This window comes from Sminthopsis crassicaudata, chromosome 2 (assembly GCF_048593235.1).
Source record: "Sminthopsis crassicaudata isolate SCR6 chromosome 2, ASM4859323v1, whole genome shotgun sequence".
In the NCBI taxonomy this organism is placed as follows: domain Eukaryota; kingdom Metazoa; phylum Chordata; class Mammalia; order Dasyuromorphia; family Dasyuridae; genus Sminthopsis; species Sminthopsis crassicaudata.
In genome coordinates this window covers 146,643,795-146,659,199 of record NC_133618.1, presented here as the reverse complement: position 1 = coordinate 146,659,199, position 15,405 = coordinate 146,643,795, and the positions used below count along the sequence as shown (strand labels likewise).

The window sequence follows — 15,405 nt, the reverse complement described above, 5'->3', positions numbered from 1 at the left end:
AGTCATACATCAGGCCAAAGACTTTAGACATTTAAAACTATTAATTTATTTACAACTTGTAGAACATCAACTAAATTTTTCTGCACATGTCATTTATTATTCCATTCTCCTAGCAAGACTCTGATTAAAAGAAAAACAAACCCAAAACTCCTACTACCTTATAGACAAGTCTGCTTCCCTCTTGCTGTACAAGTAACCAATCCATAGCTAAGACAACCAAGATGTTGAAACCAATTACAATGAATCTGCCAAATAATAACAAATGAGCAATTTTACTTAATGCCAGAAGTCTTCTCAAGAACTCCATCAAAATATTAGGAATGATTAAATTCAGATCATGGATGTTTCATGTTGTCTGATCTTAAATTACTTTTATAATTGCATTTCAAATAATATTGCATATTAAGGAATATCTACTTTCTACAATAAAGCACTGTTCCTTGACCTTTACTCTTTCTTGCCCTAGTAACTTTGTCATTCAAAACATTCACGTGAATTTTTTAACATTACTTTTGAAAGAAATAAACTGCAAATATATACCATATAAGTCATTCTCCTTATTATGTTCTGATGATGGAACCTTCTGAAACCTTAGTATGAAAAAAACCCCCTTCTATCTTGTATGACAGCTACATTGAAATAAAATCTAGTGATTCTCCAATGTTATAATTTTTAAAAATCAGTTTTTACCATTATTTAGTTTTTCAATATTATTTAGTATGCATTTTAGTTGAGGGCAAAGTTAAAGGAAATGCATCTGGGTGGCTCAATGAATAGAAAACACTGAGTCTGGAGTCAAGAAGACCTGAGTTAAAATCTGGCCTGAGACATTTTTTAACTGGGTGACTCTATGCAAATCACTTAACTTTATTCACTTTAATGTGATGGAGAAGAAAATAGCAAATCATTTCAATATCTTGACCAAAAAACCCTCATGGACAGCACTGATATGCTTTGTATGGTTCATGGGGTCATGGGGTCACAAAGAGTCAGACATAATTGAATGACTAAACAACAAACTATAATGTAAAAAAATATCATTTTTTGATTTAGCAATGCACCCAAATTTGTCTAAAAACACACATACATGCATTTCTGGACACACACACATACATGAGTAAAATAATCTCTTTGGGCTATAATTTCCTCATCTGTAAAATGAGGGGATTTGATTTGACAACCCTTAAGGTCCAAATCCATGATTCTATAATCAAATTTTGATAAATTACAGTATTTTAAGAATAGCCAAGGTCAGTGAGGTGGTTACAGTGAATAGAGTCCTGGCATTGGAGTCAGAAGGACTTGTGTTCAAATCTGCCTCAGACACTTACTAGCTTTATCACTTAACTCCAATTGACTAAAAAAATTAAGCTCAAATTGATTTAATTCTTATTTAATTTTCCAGCTGGTAGAGAAGAAAAGAAAGTCTCTAGGACAAAGATAAACTCCACCTTAGCATGATATAGGAAAAAACTAATTTTTCCTCTGTTGATTTTTTTATATCTTTGAGTAAACCATTTCACAGAACTGGGGAATCTCAAAGCTAGAGGGACTTCAACGGCCATTGAATATAATCCAAACATGACCAAGAATCTTTTCTATTAAAATCCCCAATAAATGATTATTCAGTCTTCAATCAATTAACACTGAGTTTATTAAGACTTCAAGTGAAGGGGACTCAGTACTGAGTTTAATGGGAAACTGAGGATTTCTTAAGAATAGTCATTTGAAGAGAACCCTAAAACTTAAACCTCTCACTTGATAATTCTAGACCCAATTCAAGGATCTGTTAATTATTAAGGCTCTGGGAAGGAGAACAAAAGACCTGCTCCTTTAGTAGAAATATCTGATCTCCTGGACCTTTATTTAACTTCTTAGAAAAAGTTAACTAATTAGTGAACTGGAGACATTCTAAGGATCTGTAAACTGGGTAATCTCTATTTGTTGAGGAAGCCTGAAGTAAACCAAGTCTCTTTGGTTATCCTAGTTTAATGGATTACTTACCTCTAAACAAATCTCTTTGTGAGGGGATTATATGGTTTCTTATAAAATCATTAACTAAGGTAGACTAAGATTTAATTTATCTTGGGAAATGAAATAGGGTGAACAGTTGTAAGCAGTTGCAAAACTGACCATCATAAAATTCAGGTCAAACTTTAACAAGTTCATGTTACTTCCAAGCATTATTCTTGTGGTCACAACTATATAACTCATTTCAATCTCTGTGGAAATTAATCTCTCTAGACTGGTGTGGAGTCCAGTCTGGAGAAGTTCACTTTTTGCAAGATTCTAAGAATAAATATTTCTATTCTTTATTTGAGATATCTCTGAGTATTTGTAAATTGGATTTGCTGTACCACATAGTACCTTTAAAGCCAGCCCATATCATTTTTGAATGATTCTGTTTTTCCTGAAATCCTTTTACTTTTTCTTGAACTTTGGGTCCCTCATTTGTAAAACAAACATAATACTGAACCATCTGAAGGGTTTATTTCTAGAGATCTCACCAATAACAAAATTTTATAGTTTCTGGAAAAATCCAGTTCAACATCTATGAATCTATGTTTCATGTCAAGACAGTATGGGGCAAGGGTAAGCAAAGCTGCCTAGCTGCTATAATAAGTGCATTAAGCTTATTCCATTCTGGTCAAGCAGCTTTCTGTAGGCAAATAACATTCTCTTAAGTCATCATTACCTTGTCCAAGAAAGTATTTCCATCCTTTAAAGCCCAGCCAGGAAGATTAGACAGCCTGGGACTGAAAAACAAAAACAAAAGATTAAACTGATTTCAGTACAGCATAAACACAGTGATTTCTTTCTAACTGCATTTTCTCAATAAAGTTTAAAACACTCTGTAATTACTGTTAACTATCTAAAATGGTGAAAAGAAACTTTTCAGTGACAATTACAAGAATTTTGCAGTAATGGGAAGTAAAAGATCAAACAACAGCCACAGAGTTTTGAACTAGATTAGGGAATGAATAGAATGCTATTGAAAATAACAAAGTAAAGAGATGAAACTAAGCAACAGTCTAGCAGACAGAGTAAAAAGTCCTGCATTTTATTCCAATCTACATTTCCAATTTACAACTCTCTATTGGATTAATTCTCTTATTCTTAATGGCCTAAATTTACCTATCTTATAAAATGAGTTGTTTTTGAAGTGATATGGTAGAATAACTATTGACTTGGAATCAGGAAATTTGTGTCTAAACCTAATTCTGACATGCAGGAGATTTAAGTCTCCTCATATCTAGGACACGACAGTTTCTCATATGTAAAAAGGGATAGTAATTTCAGTACTAAAAGCCAGCATGTGGACAGAAAGCTGGCCTTACAGACAGGACAACCTAGGATCAAGTCATAACTTCAAATGCTGAATATGCCCCAAGCAACTCTTCTAGGGTAAAAGATGAATAATACCAATCTGTATCACTGGAGGGCTTTGGTTTTTATAAAGAAAAAGCTTTGGAAACAGAAAAGTGTCATACAGTTTGATAAAATAAAGTCTAACTAGTTAATTTTTGGAAAAAGCTTTGATTTCTCTATATAGGTTACATTAAAAATGACTTTACCCATTCTGGAAACCATTGTGTTTTAGCATCAAAGGAATTAAGAGTGTCTGTGAAATAAATGTTTAGAAGTATAAGACAGAAGATATAATAATTAATGCTCAGAAGAGACAGAGGAGAAGAGGTTTCAAAAAAGAAAGACAATGTCTCGATGAGAAGTAAACTTAAAAGTTTAAGGACACAGGTAAAGAAAGAACATATCAGGCATAAGAAATTGATAATAAACAGGACTTCAGCTGCGAAAAAAATTAAGGCTTCAGATTTAAAAATATAAAGTGGAGTTACAGATGTAGGACAAAAAGGACTCTATAGCCAGAAACCAAATAGTAGTATAATTCTCTCTGACATTTTTTTTGTGGGTTGTGACATTCTAAGTGGTGATTGATTGATATGAAATAGTCTGAACAGTCACATAAATAATGTGAGCAAGAGTATTGCTCTTCTAGATAGATAAAGGTTAAGAGCTTCCTGCTTTTTCATTCTATGTGCTTATTTTGGGTTTGAGAAAAATAGGGTGAGAATTCTAGTGAGAATGTAACTATTTGAGGAAAATGGTTTGGAAGAAATGAATGGAGTTGGTGTAAATGGTGTCTGATGGATAATTCTTTTTTTTTTTTTTTTTAATTTTATTTAGATTTTTTTTCCCCACAGTATATATGCATGAGTAATTTTTAAAAAAATAATATTATCCCTTGTATTCATTTTTCCAAATTATCCCTCCCCTTCACTCCCTCCCCCTGATGACAGGCAATCCCATACATTTTACATATGTTACAATATAACCCAGATACAATATATGTGTGTAAATACCATTTTCTTGTTGCACATTAAGTATTAGCTTCCAAAGGTATAAATAACCTGCGTAGATAGACAGTAGTGCTAACAATTTACATTCACTTCCCAGTATTCCTTCTCTGGGTGAAGTTATTTCTGTCCATCATTGATCAACTGGAAGTGAGTTGGATCTTCTTTATGTTGAAGATATCCACTTGATGGATAATTCTTTATCCAAATGTGGAAATTTTCTGTTCCCTTTAATATTTTAATGGTTCTTTGATATCATGGATATGTATAGACCCACTAGTGATTAAAATCACAATCTATTCTTGAGTTTCATGGCTGAAAAGGACCTTACAATATATCTAGTTCATTCTTCATTTATTTTATATATAAATATAAGTTGAGGGAAATTGTGAGAGATTAGTGACTTGCTAAAGTTACAAAGACATTACAGATGGCAGATGCAGGATTTGTACTCAAGTTTCTCTGTCTCAAGAGCTGGTGCTCTTTCTACTGCTTCTCCTCCTGTGAGATTTTTGTCTCTATCTCTTCAAAGAGTCCTATGGAGGAGGGGAGAGAGGGGAAAGTTCACTTTTGAGTTTGCCTCATGTTGCAGATATGCCAATGGAATATGTCAGCTCTCCAAGCTTCAACACACAGAGAATAAAATCTGATAGCTGCTTTGTTACTATTTTGCTTCATATTTTATCTACATGTCTTAAAAACATTCTTTTTGGGGAAATGGAACTCTAAAACATTTGATAGTCAATCAAGACTGTGATAAACTAGTGAAGGCAAAGTCGAGTTCACATGCATTTTATTTTATTCAAGCTTTTTATTTTTAAAACATATGCACGGATTTTTCAACATCAATCCTTGAACAGACTTGTGTTTCAGATTTTCTTCTCCTTCCCCTCCCCCCTTCTCTAGATGGCAAGCAATCTAATATGTGTTATACATGTTAAAAATATGTTAAATCCAATATGTGTAAACATATTTATACACTTCTCTTGTTGCATAAGAAAAATCAGATCAAAAAGGAAGGAAAATGAGTAAGAAAACAAAATGCAAGCAAACAATATCAAAAAGAGGATCACATGTATTTTAACTCTGTAGTCCACATATGTATTTAAATAAGGAAGATGGGATCAATTCTTTAAAACACTGATGTGATCACAGATCCACTGAGATACAGAAAAAAAGGTTTATATGATTAACTTCAGTGAATAAGCAAAGCTATCTTGAAGGGGCATAGTATATCTATTATTTCTGATATGCAGCATTTTCATCTGAAAGTGTTTATTCACATGAATAATTCATTATTTAAGTGTCTTTTAATAGTTTTGTTAGATGTGACAATCCTAATCCTTTCTAAAGTGGTCATACTGCCAAAATGGTAGTCAAATAGAAATTGTAATGGCTATTTTAATGTTTGGAGAGCAAAGCATGAAACTAGCTCTACTCTGTTAGTTATTAAACATTTGTAAAGATGTATACATTTGGTCTGGCTTAAGAAAACCTAATACCTGAGAATCAAGTAATATGTCTTTCACTTGAATAATATCAAAAAGGAAATGAGATAATCTACCTGAGTGTATTTTCAGTAAGTGATATTTACATCATTAAGCATTCAAACTTTTCATTTAATGATTTTGAGTGGAAATCTTCTTGATATTTATTAGAAAATAACTTTCCTTTTATATTAAAATTCTAAAAGATCTGCTTCTGGGATTTTATTTGTGGAAAGAACTTTCAGTGTAGATATTCTTATGACAGATGAGGATGACTACAACTTGCAGAACATTCAGTCTTGGAACAAAGTTGCCTGGGGGCATAACAGACTTGCCTACAGTTATAGTCACAAAGTCAGTATATATATATATATGTATATCTATCTATCTATCTATCTATCTATCTATCTATCTATCTATATATCAGAAGAAGGGTTTAAAACCTGATATCCTGTGTCTAAGCCACTCCTTTAACCACTATGCTAAGATGTTTTTCAACTAGGCTTGCTATCTCTATGCTTTCTTGGTGATTGTAAGGGTCATCATTATTAATACCAATTACTGGACAGCTCTGCAATAGCACAGAGCATTCGGGAGCTGTGGAGGTATGCTGAGCTGTTGCTATTGTGTTTCCTTTAATAATCTTCCCCATTTCTCACTATCTGCTGCTTTTAATGGGAGAAGAGGTGTGTGTATGAAAAATCAAATAACCATCTTTCTTGGGATTGTCTATAAAACAAGAGCAACAAGGCTCTAAGTAAGGCTTCTGTGCATGAACAATATGGCATTTATTTGTTACAGTTTAAGGTTTGCAAAGTACTTTTTAATATGATCTCTAATTTGGTCTTCACAGCTGTGTTAGGTAGGTACTATTAGTAATCTTCATTTTACAAATCAAGAAACTGAGGCACAGAGAGGTCAAATGATTTATCCAGGGTCACAAAGCCAATAAGTGAGGTAGTATTTGGACTCAGTCCTTCTTGAGACCAAGTCTTAGTTCCCTATCCATTGTGCTACCTAGCTTTCTAAATAGAAATCTGTCAAGAAGGATTCCTGGAAGGGAATCCTACTGAGACATTAGCTCAACTATTGCCTATCTTCCTTATTGCTGTTTCAGGAACCCCAAAATATAGAAAGTTGAACTATCTTAGGGTAGAGGGCTAGCAGCATCCTGGTTTAAGATAAATTAATTTAACATCTAGTACCTTTAATCCTTCTGTCCTTAACTCCTTCAATTTATTCTATATTCCACAACTCCTTGTTTCTACTCTGCAAAATACTCCTCCCTCAAAAGATGAAAATATGATGCTTTAATCTACATTCAGGCTCCATAGTTCTCTCCCTGGATGTAATTTCCATTCCAAGTCTATCTAGCTGACTTCCTGGTTCTGCTCACTTGACTCAACATCAGTTCATGTAGATCTTTCAGGCTTTTCTGAAATCAGTCTACTCATTATTTCTTATACAACAATAATATTGAATTATACTCATATACCTTAACTTGAATCAACCATCACCCAAATGACGGGTATCCATTCAGTTCTTGCCACTACAAAAAGAGCTGCTACAAACAAGTGGGTCCTTCTCCCTTTTTTATGATTTCTTTGGGATACAGACCCAGTAGTGAGACTGCTAGATTAAAGCTGGATTTATAGGCCTTTAGGCATAGTTCCAAATTGCCTCCGGAATGGTTGGATCATTTCATAATTTCATCAACAATGTAAATTATTGTTACAATTTTCTCACATCCAATATTTATATTATCTTTTTCTGTTTTCTTAGCCATCTGAGAGTTGTTTTAATTTATATTTCCCTAATTAATAGTACTTTAGAACAATTTTCATATGACTAGAAGTGGCTTTAATTTTTTTTCATGTGAAAATTTTCTGTTTATATCCTCTGACTATCAATTGAGGAATGACTTGTATTCTTATACATGCAAAGATAGCTTTCAACATTCATCTTTGCAAAACCTTGTGTTCCAAATTTTTCTCCCTCCTTCCTTCCTCTCTGTCTAGGTAATACAATATAAGTTAAATATGTGGAATCTTTCTAAACATACTTTTATTTATCATGCTTGTGCTTTCTAATCTTGGTGGGGCAGCTGTAATTGTTAGGAAATTTTTCCTCACAATTTTTATGAAAAATTATAAAAGGATAACTAATGTTGAGCTCAAGAATTCACTTTTAGGCTCAATTAACTTCCTCATCAGGGACTAAAATTTCCTCTGTGATTCTTCTATAATTCTAATTCTGTGTTCTTGTGGTTTCTTTTCAATGTTCCTAGGTATGCTCTCTGGAGATTAATAACAAGTTTAATAATTCTTCTACACCACAAGTCTTTAGAATACTAGAAAGACAGTTATGATGCCCCACCCAAATCTTTGTCATTCTGCACCAAATATACCTCTGTTTTTTAAGTAATCTGATTTCTCAAAGCCATTTCTAAGATGCAGGAGAACAAAACACAGTGTTCCAGATGTAGTTTGGATAGAACCAAATACAGAAGAATAATAATTTAGTTTTCCATTCTATATTATGTCTATTAAATATAAGGCTGAGAGAAATGTAGTGGCACAAAATATAACTGGTGAAAGTTTCTATGTTTTCTTCTCATTCCTTTACCAATGCTTTCACTATGTATGTAGATTATTCTCATAAGGACTTTATAGAGACTGAAAAAGTAGTCTTAAGACTACTATAAGAGTGGGAGATCTCAACCTTGCACTCTCAGAACTAGATAAATCAAACCACAAAATGAATTAGAAAGAAGTTAAAGAGGTAAATAGAATACTAGAAAAGTAAGGTATGATAGATTTTTGGACAAAACTAAATGGAGACAGAAAGGAGTATACTTTCTTTTTGGCAGTTCATGGAACCTATACAAAATTTGACTACATATTAGGAGATAAAGACCTCAAATTCAAGTGCAGAAAGGCAGAAATAGTAAATGCATCCTTCTCAGATCACGATACAATAAAAATTATATTTGATAAAAAGCCAGGGAAAAAATAATTGGAAACTAAATAATCTCATCCTAAAGAATGATTGGGTGAAACAGCAAATCATAAACATAATAATTTCACCCAAGAAAATGACAATAATGAGACAATCATACCAAAATGTGTGGGATGCAGCCAAGGTAGTAATAAGGGGAAATTTTATATCTCTAGAGACCTACTTGCATAAAATAGAGAAAGAGAAAATCAATGAATTAGGCTTGCAACTAAAAAAGCTAGAAAAAGAACAAATTAAAAACCCCCAGTCAAACACTAAACTTGAAATTCTAAAAATAAAAGGAGAGATTAATATAATTGAAAGTAAAAAAACTATTGAATTAATAAATAAAACTAAGAGTTGGTTTTATGAAAAACAAAAACAAAAACAACAACAAAATAGATAAACCCTTGGTAAATTTGATTAGAAAAAGGAAAGAAAAAAATCAAATTGTCCCGTACCCCCCCCCATTCCCCCTCCCCCTCGCTGGGGTTAAGTGACTTGCCCAGGGTCACACAGGTAGGAAGTGTTAAGTGTCAGAATTTGAACTCGGATCCTCCTGTATTCAAAGCTGGTGCTATATCCACTGAGCCAAAATCAAAATGTTAATCTTAAAAATGAAAAGGGAGAACTTGCCACTAATGAAGAGGAAATCAGAGCAATAATTGGGAGTTACTTTGCCCAACTTTATGCCAATAAATTCGATAACTTCAATGAAATGGAAGAATATCTTCAAAAATAACTTGCCCAGATTAACAGAAGAAGAAGTAAATTGGTTAAACAGTCCCATTTTAGAAAAAGAAATAGAACAAGCTATTAATCAACTCTCTAGGATTTTTACATGTGAATTCTATCAAATATTTAAAAACAATTAACTCCAATGCTATATAAACTATTTGAAAAAATAGGAATTGAAGGAGTCCTAGGCCAAGAAAATATAATAAAGATGACAATACTCCCTAAACTAATCTATTTATTTAGTGCTATACCAATCAGACTCCCAAGAAACTATTTTAATGACCTAGAAAAAAATAAGAACAAAATTCAACTGGAACCACAAAAGGTCAAGAATTTCAAGAGAACTAATGAAAAAAAAAAAAAAAAATCAAATGATGGTGGCTTAGCTGTACCTGATCTAAAACTATATTATAAAGCAGCAGTCACCAAAACCATTTGTATTGACTAAGAAATAGACTAATTGATCAGTGAAATAGGTTAGGTTCACAGGACAAAATAGTCAACAACTATAGCAATCTGGTGTTTGACAAACCCAAAAATCCCAACTTTTGAAATAAAAATTCACTATCTGACAAAAACTACTGGGAAAACTGGAAATTAGTACGGCAGAAACTAGGCATGGACCCACACTTAACACCGTACACTAAGATAAGATCAAAATGGGTTCATGATTTAGGCATAAAGAACGAGATTATAAATAAATTAGAAGAACATAGGATAATTTACCTTTCAGACTTGTGGAGGAGGAAGAAATTTATGACCAAAGAACTAGAGGTCATTATTGATCACAAAACAGAAAATTTTGATTATATCAAATTAAAAAGCTTTGTACAAACAAAACTAATGCAGACAAGATTAGAAGGGAAGCAATAAAATGGGAAAACATTTTTAGAACTAAAGGTTCTGATAAAGGCCTCAATTCCAAAATACATAGAGAATTGAGTCTAATTTATTCTCCAACTGATTATTCTCCAATTGATCAAAGGATATGAAAAGACAATTTTCAGATGATGAAATTGAAACTATTTCTACTCATATGAAAGGGTGTTCCAAATCATTATTGATCAGAGAAATGCAAATTAAGACAACTCTGAAATACCACTACATACCTGTCAAATTGGCTGAGATGACAGGATAAGATAATGACGAATGTTGGATGGGATGCTGGAAAACTGAGACAGTAATGCATTGTTGGTAGAGTTGTGAAGGGATTTAACCGTTCTAGAGAGCAACAACTCAAAAAGTTGTCAAACTGTCCATACCCTTCGATCCAACTGTGTTACAACTGGGCTTATATCCCAAAGAGATATTAAAGAAGGGAAAGGGACCCACTTGTGAAAAAATATTTGTGGCAGCTCTTTTCATAGTGGCTAGAAGCTGGAAATTGAATGGATGCCCATCAATTGGAGAATGGTTGAGTAAATTGTGGTATATGAATGTTATGGAATATTATTATTCTGTAAGAAATGACCAGCAGGATGAATACAGAGAGGCTTGGAGAGACTTATATGAACTGATGCTAAATGAAATGAGAAGAACCAGGAGATCATTATACACTTCAACAACAATGTTATATGAACTTCAATTCTGATGGAAGTGGCTATCTTTGGCAATGAGAGGATCCAATTCAGTGATGAACAGAACCAGCTATAATCAGCAAAAGAATACTGGGAAAGGAGTGTAGACTGCTTACATTTTTGTTTTTCTTCCCAGGTTATTTTTACCTTTCCAAATCTGATTTTTCTTGTGCAACAAGAGAACTGTATAAAAATGTAAACATATAATGTATTTAAGATATACTTTAACATGTTTAATATGAATGAGACTGCCTGTCATCTAGGGGAGGAGGTGTAGGGAAGGAAGGGAAAAGTTGGAACAGAAGTGTTTGCAAGGGTCAATGTTGAAAAATTACCTATGCATATGTTCTGTCAATGAAAAGATAATAATAATAAAAAACAAACAAACAAAAGAAAAACTATTATGCAAACCTTGCAAAGATATTAAGGTCCTAAAAGTCAAACTCCATGAAGTCAAGTCCTTGAAAAGGGATTCTTATGTTTGAAAGTTATTTTGATAAAGAGAAGAAAATAAAATTGCTAAAACCTGTGGAGTTCCATAAAATCTATACTCTGGCTAAATTTTTTTAGCAAACCATTCTTCTGCATACTTTTCAGGATCTATCAGAACATACCTCTGAACCAATGGTAGGGGAAGAAAATTTAGTGTCGAAGTCATATCCAGGCCACAATCTAACATGATGGTAGTAGACTTGAATTTGAGCACATTGCATGGTAGAGTTGGGTGTCCTGATAAACAGTACTGGAAGAAAAAAATAAATGGGAATGAGTAATAAACCACAAGAAAATTCAAAACCATAAAGCAATCAGAAATTACTTGTTCTTATGCTAGTATCTTAAAACATAGCCCAACGGGTTACCTGTGCCTGCAAAAATCTTCCCCACTCTGTCAGTTCTCTATAACCCAGCAACTTAGAATACACAAATCCTAGTACATGAAATATATTTGTATCTGCTCTAAATGTTTCTTGGAGAAGTCATATCTTTTGTAGAGTAAAAACTTGTTTCTTATCAGTTATAGCCTTGAGATAAGATAGCTAAATTTTGTTTATCTCTCACCTCTCACGTGGCACTTATAGGTACCTAATATAGTTACTATAAAGTACTACACAATGATTCTTTGAGTGTTTTCAATTTGTGTTCTAAACCTAGCTTCTAGATTGTGACATCCATATTAGACTTAATTTCTCCTAAAGAAGAGATTAACCCTACCTTCTGGGTAAGTAGGCTAATTAAGCACCAATAAAAGATTATGGTTTAATACTCTTCATAAAAATGATTCAGAAGGACAAAAGTCTTCTTGTGAATTACTGATATCAAGAGGAAGGAAGCATGAGTTGCCTACACTGTGAGGAGAACAAGCAGAAGAGCAAGTACAAGTCACTTGTTTGTGGCAGAAAGAACACAAAAGTAAATGAGATACCTAAAGTTTAACTCCTAACAGCTGAGATACACAATAGAAGCCATTATTATAGATAAAAATTATAGATGCAAAACAACACACTAATTTAAAACATTTCTTCAGGGCACTGTGGGTGTCATGCCAATAAGATCATTATTTTTATGAATAATGCCTTCCCCTTTTTACCTATGTTTTATTTTGAAGATTGGTACAACTAATATGTATATATAGCACTTTGCAATTTGCAAAGCACTTGTATATGAGAGGAAAAAATTTCTCCATGATACAACAAACTCCACAGGGATCTGCTCCTGGGTTACTCAGCATAAAAAGTCGAAGAGTTTATTCTCTTCTTGCCTTGTACATTAATTTATTTTGATTTAAGCACAAGTATATCATGAATGAAAATAATGGTACATCAATGTCTAGCTTCACATGCCAACAGCACACTGAGCTAATGTTTCCTAATTATTTGTCATTGTGTTCTGCTATCAATAAGAAATTCTCCACTTTTCTTTGGAGAACAATTTCACTAAGCAATAAAAACTTCATACAGCAAAAATGAGGTAAACTTTATAGTCTATTTTCCAAACAAGGTAATTATTTCATTAATTTTTCCATAGCTACGTGATTCAATTGATAGAGTATTAGATAGCACAAGACCTGAGTTCAAATCCTGCCTCTGAAACATAATGAGTGAAACTGGTCAAGCCACTTAACAAGTGTCTCAGTTTCTTCATTATTAAAATGGGAACAACAATAGCACATATGTCTCAAAGATGGTGTGAGGATAAAATGAGATACTATTTGAAAAGTGCTTTGAGAACCTTCAAATACTCTATAAATGCTAGCTATTAAGTTACTAATCACTGTACATTAGTTTTCTGTCTTGTTTTTTTACACTCTCCTTTAAACTTAAGAAAAGTCATTATGTATACCCCAAAGAAACATGATTATTTGGTTCATGAAAATGTTTACTTTATGTGTCTAAAATGAGTCATACTGCCAAAAATCCTTAGGTCACTTTAGTTTTTTCATCTGTATTGGGAGTTGGACTAGTTGTCTAAAAGGTCCCTTCCAGGGAGAAATCTATATCTCACGACTACTATTTCAATCTTAGTTAAAGGTCTGCATGTATATCATCACAGGCCGCTAGTGAACCAACAAAGTCCGAAACACCCCAAGACCCGTCCATAAGAGTTTTCTGTGCATAGTCTTTGAGTTCAGAAGTCAGTTCAAAAGACTGTATAACAGTTTATGTTTGCAAACCATTAGACAGTCATATAATGCTTTTACACATTTTATTTTACCACCTGATCTTCAAAAACTTGTGAGGACAATGGCATTATCTTCAATGAAAGTAAATCAAAGATCCCAGAGATTAAGCCTTGCCTAAAGTCATAACCAACTAGTAAGTGGCAGAATTAAACCTCAATCAAAAAGTCTAGTGCTATTTCCAATTATACAATTGCTTCCATGTCTTAATAGTCATCTAGGAATGCAGAGTAAGAAATCTACAGTAATTCGATAAATGGTTATGAAAAACTTTCTTTCTGTAGTGAGAAGCAATATGTTATAATAAGAAAGTGGTATTAAAGCAAGACCTGAGTTTTAAGTTCTGCTTGCATGGTTTTGGGCACTTACTCTTTCAGGGTTCTACACAATTCTCTAGACTATTAGGTTGAAAAGAATATCCCAACCTACTGACTTTGTGACCCCAACTGGGGTTTTCTTGTCAAAGACATTACAGTGGTTTGCCACCATTTCCTTCTTCAGTTCATTTTGCAGATGAGGAAACTGAGGCAGAGTTAATTACATAGCTAGTAAGCGTCAGAGACCAGATTTAAACTAAGACTGATAAGACTTTCTGACTTTAGGCCTAGCACTCTAGCTGTTTTGTCATCCACCTATCCTGCCTTATCTATACAGGTAGAGACAATTTCCTCACCTGGGACTTCCCTATAACTGAGGAAATGAAAGATCCAATCCATCTATCTATTTTATATAATAATCTGTGCTAAGCAATGCAAGGCATGGAATTAATGTTTTGATTCTTGTGTTCAGGAAGATTATAACTTAGTTGAAGAATACATTAATATGTAAAAACTTAAAGCATGTATACATTTTATACATTCATATGATAAGTATATTAAAAAATTGAAAACTTAAAGCAACTTGATATAGTCAAAAGAACATAATTATATTATAAACTCACATTACTCCAAACTCTCTTCCAATTATGTTAATGAATACATAGTATGTATACACAATCATAATTATCCTTATGCTATGTTTTCAACCTCCACAAACATATAAGCATTTCCATGTATTATCATAACTTACACAACTAATTTTTCATAGTTATGAATGTATCTCCCTAGGTCTTTATAACATAGTTTCCTTAGTTTTTTCCCTACTGTTTTTAAATCTGCAGGTTTTGGGGTTTTTTTTTGGGGGGGGAGGGAGGGAAGATAATACCACTATGAATATTCTTTATTTTCCTCTTAAAGCATTTCCTAGGAATATAATCCTCTAAGGGGAGTTAGTAGCTGAAAGGGTATATATATGTAATTTTTTTTGTCACATGGAAACAGAGACATAGAGACATACACACATACGCACACACTCACATAAATATGCTATTCTCCAGAAAGATTAAATCAATTTATTTTGTTACAAAATATAAGTATTTCTCTACTGTCCTGCCAATAATAAATAACTTACTAGGTTAATAATTATATAATAGTATCTTTAAATAACCTGGTTTCAAGATACTTTAAATATTAATAAAAGTTTTCTTTTATTGAATATAATTTAAAACAAATAAT

At 32.9% G+C, this 15,405-nt stretch overlaps 1 protein-coding gene across 5 annotated transcripts in view; it reads right to left on the bottom strand.

The window, feature by feature from the left end:
• INTS9 (integrator complex subunit 9) overlaps positions 1-15,405 on the bottom strand; it is a 129,674-nt gene that overhangs the window by 95,623 nt on the left and 18,646 nt on the right. For all 5 annotated transcript variants that reach the window (XM_074287558.1, XM_074287555.1, XM_074287557.1 and 2 more), the window contains 2 exons: positions 11,790-11,917; positions 2,696-2,756 (listed from right to left, as the gene is read on the bottom strand). In XM_074287558.1, the coding sequence (XP_074143659.1) occupies positions 2,696-2,756; positions 11,790-11,917 (189 nt within the window). The remainder of the gene's footprint in view (positions 1-2,695; positions 2,757-11,789; positions 11,918-15,405) is intronic.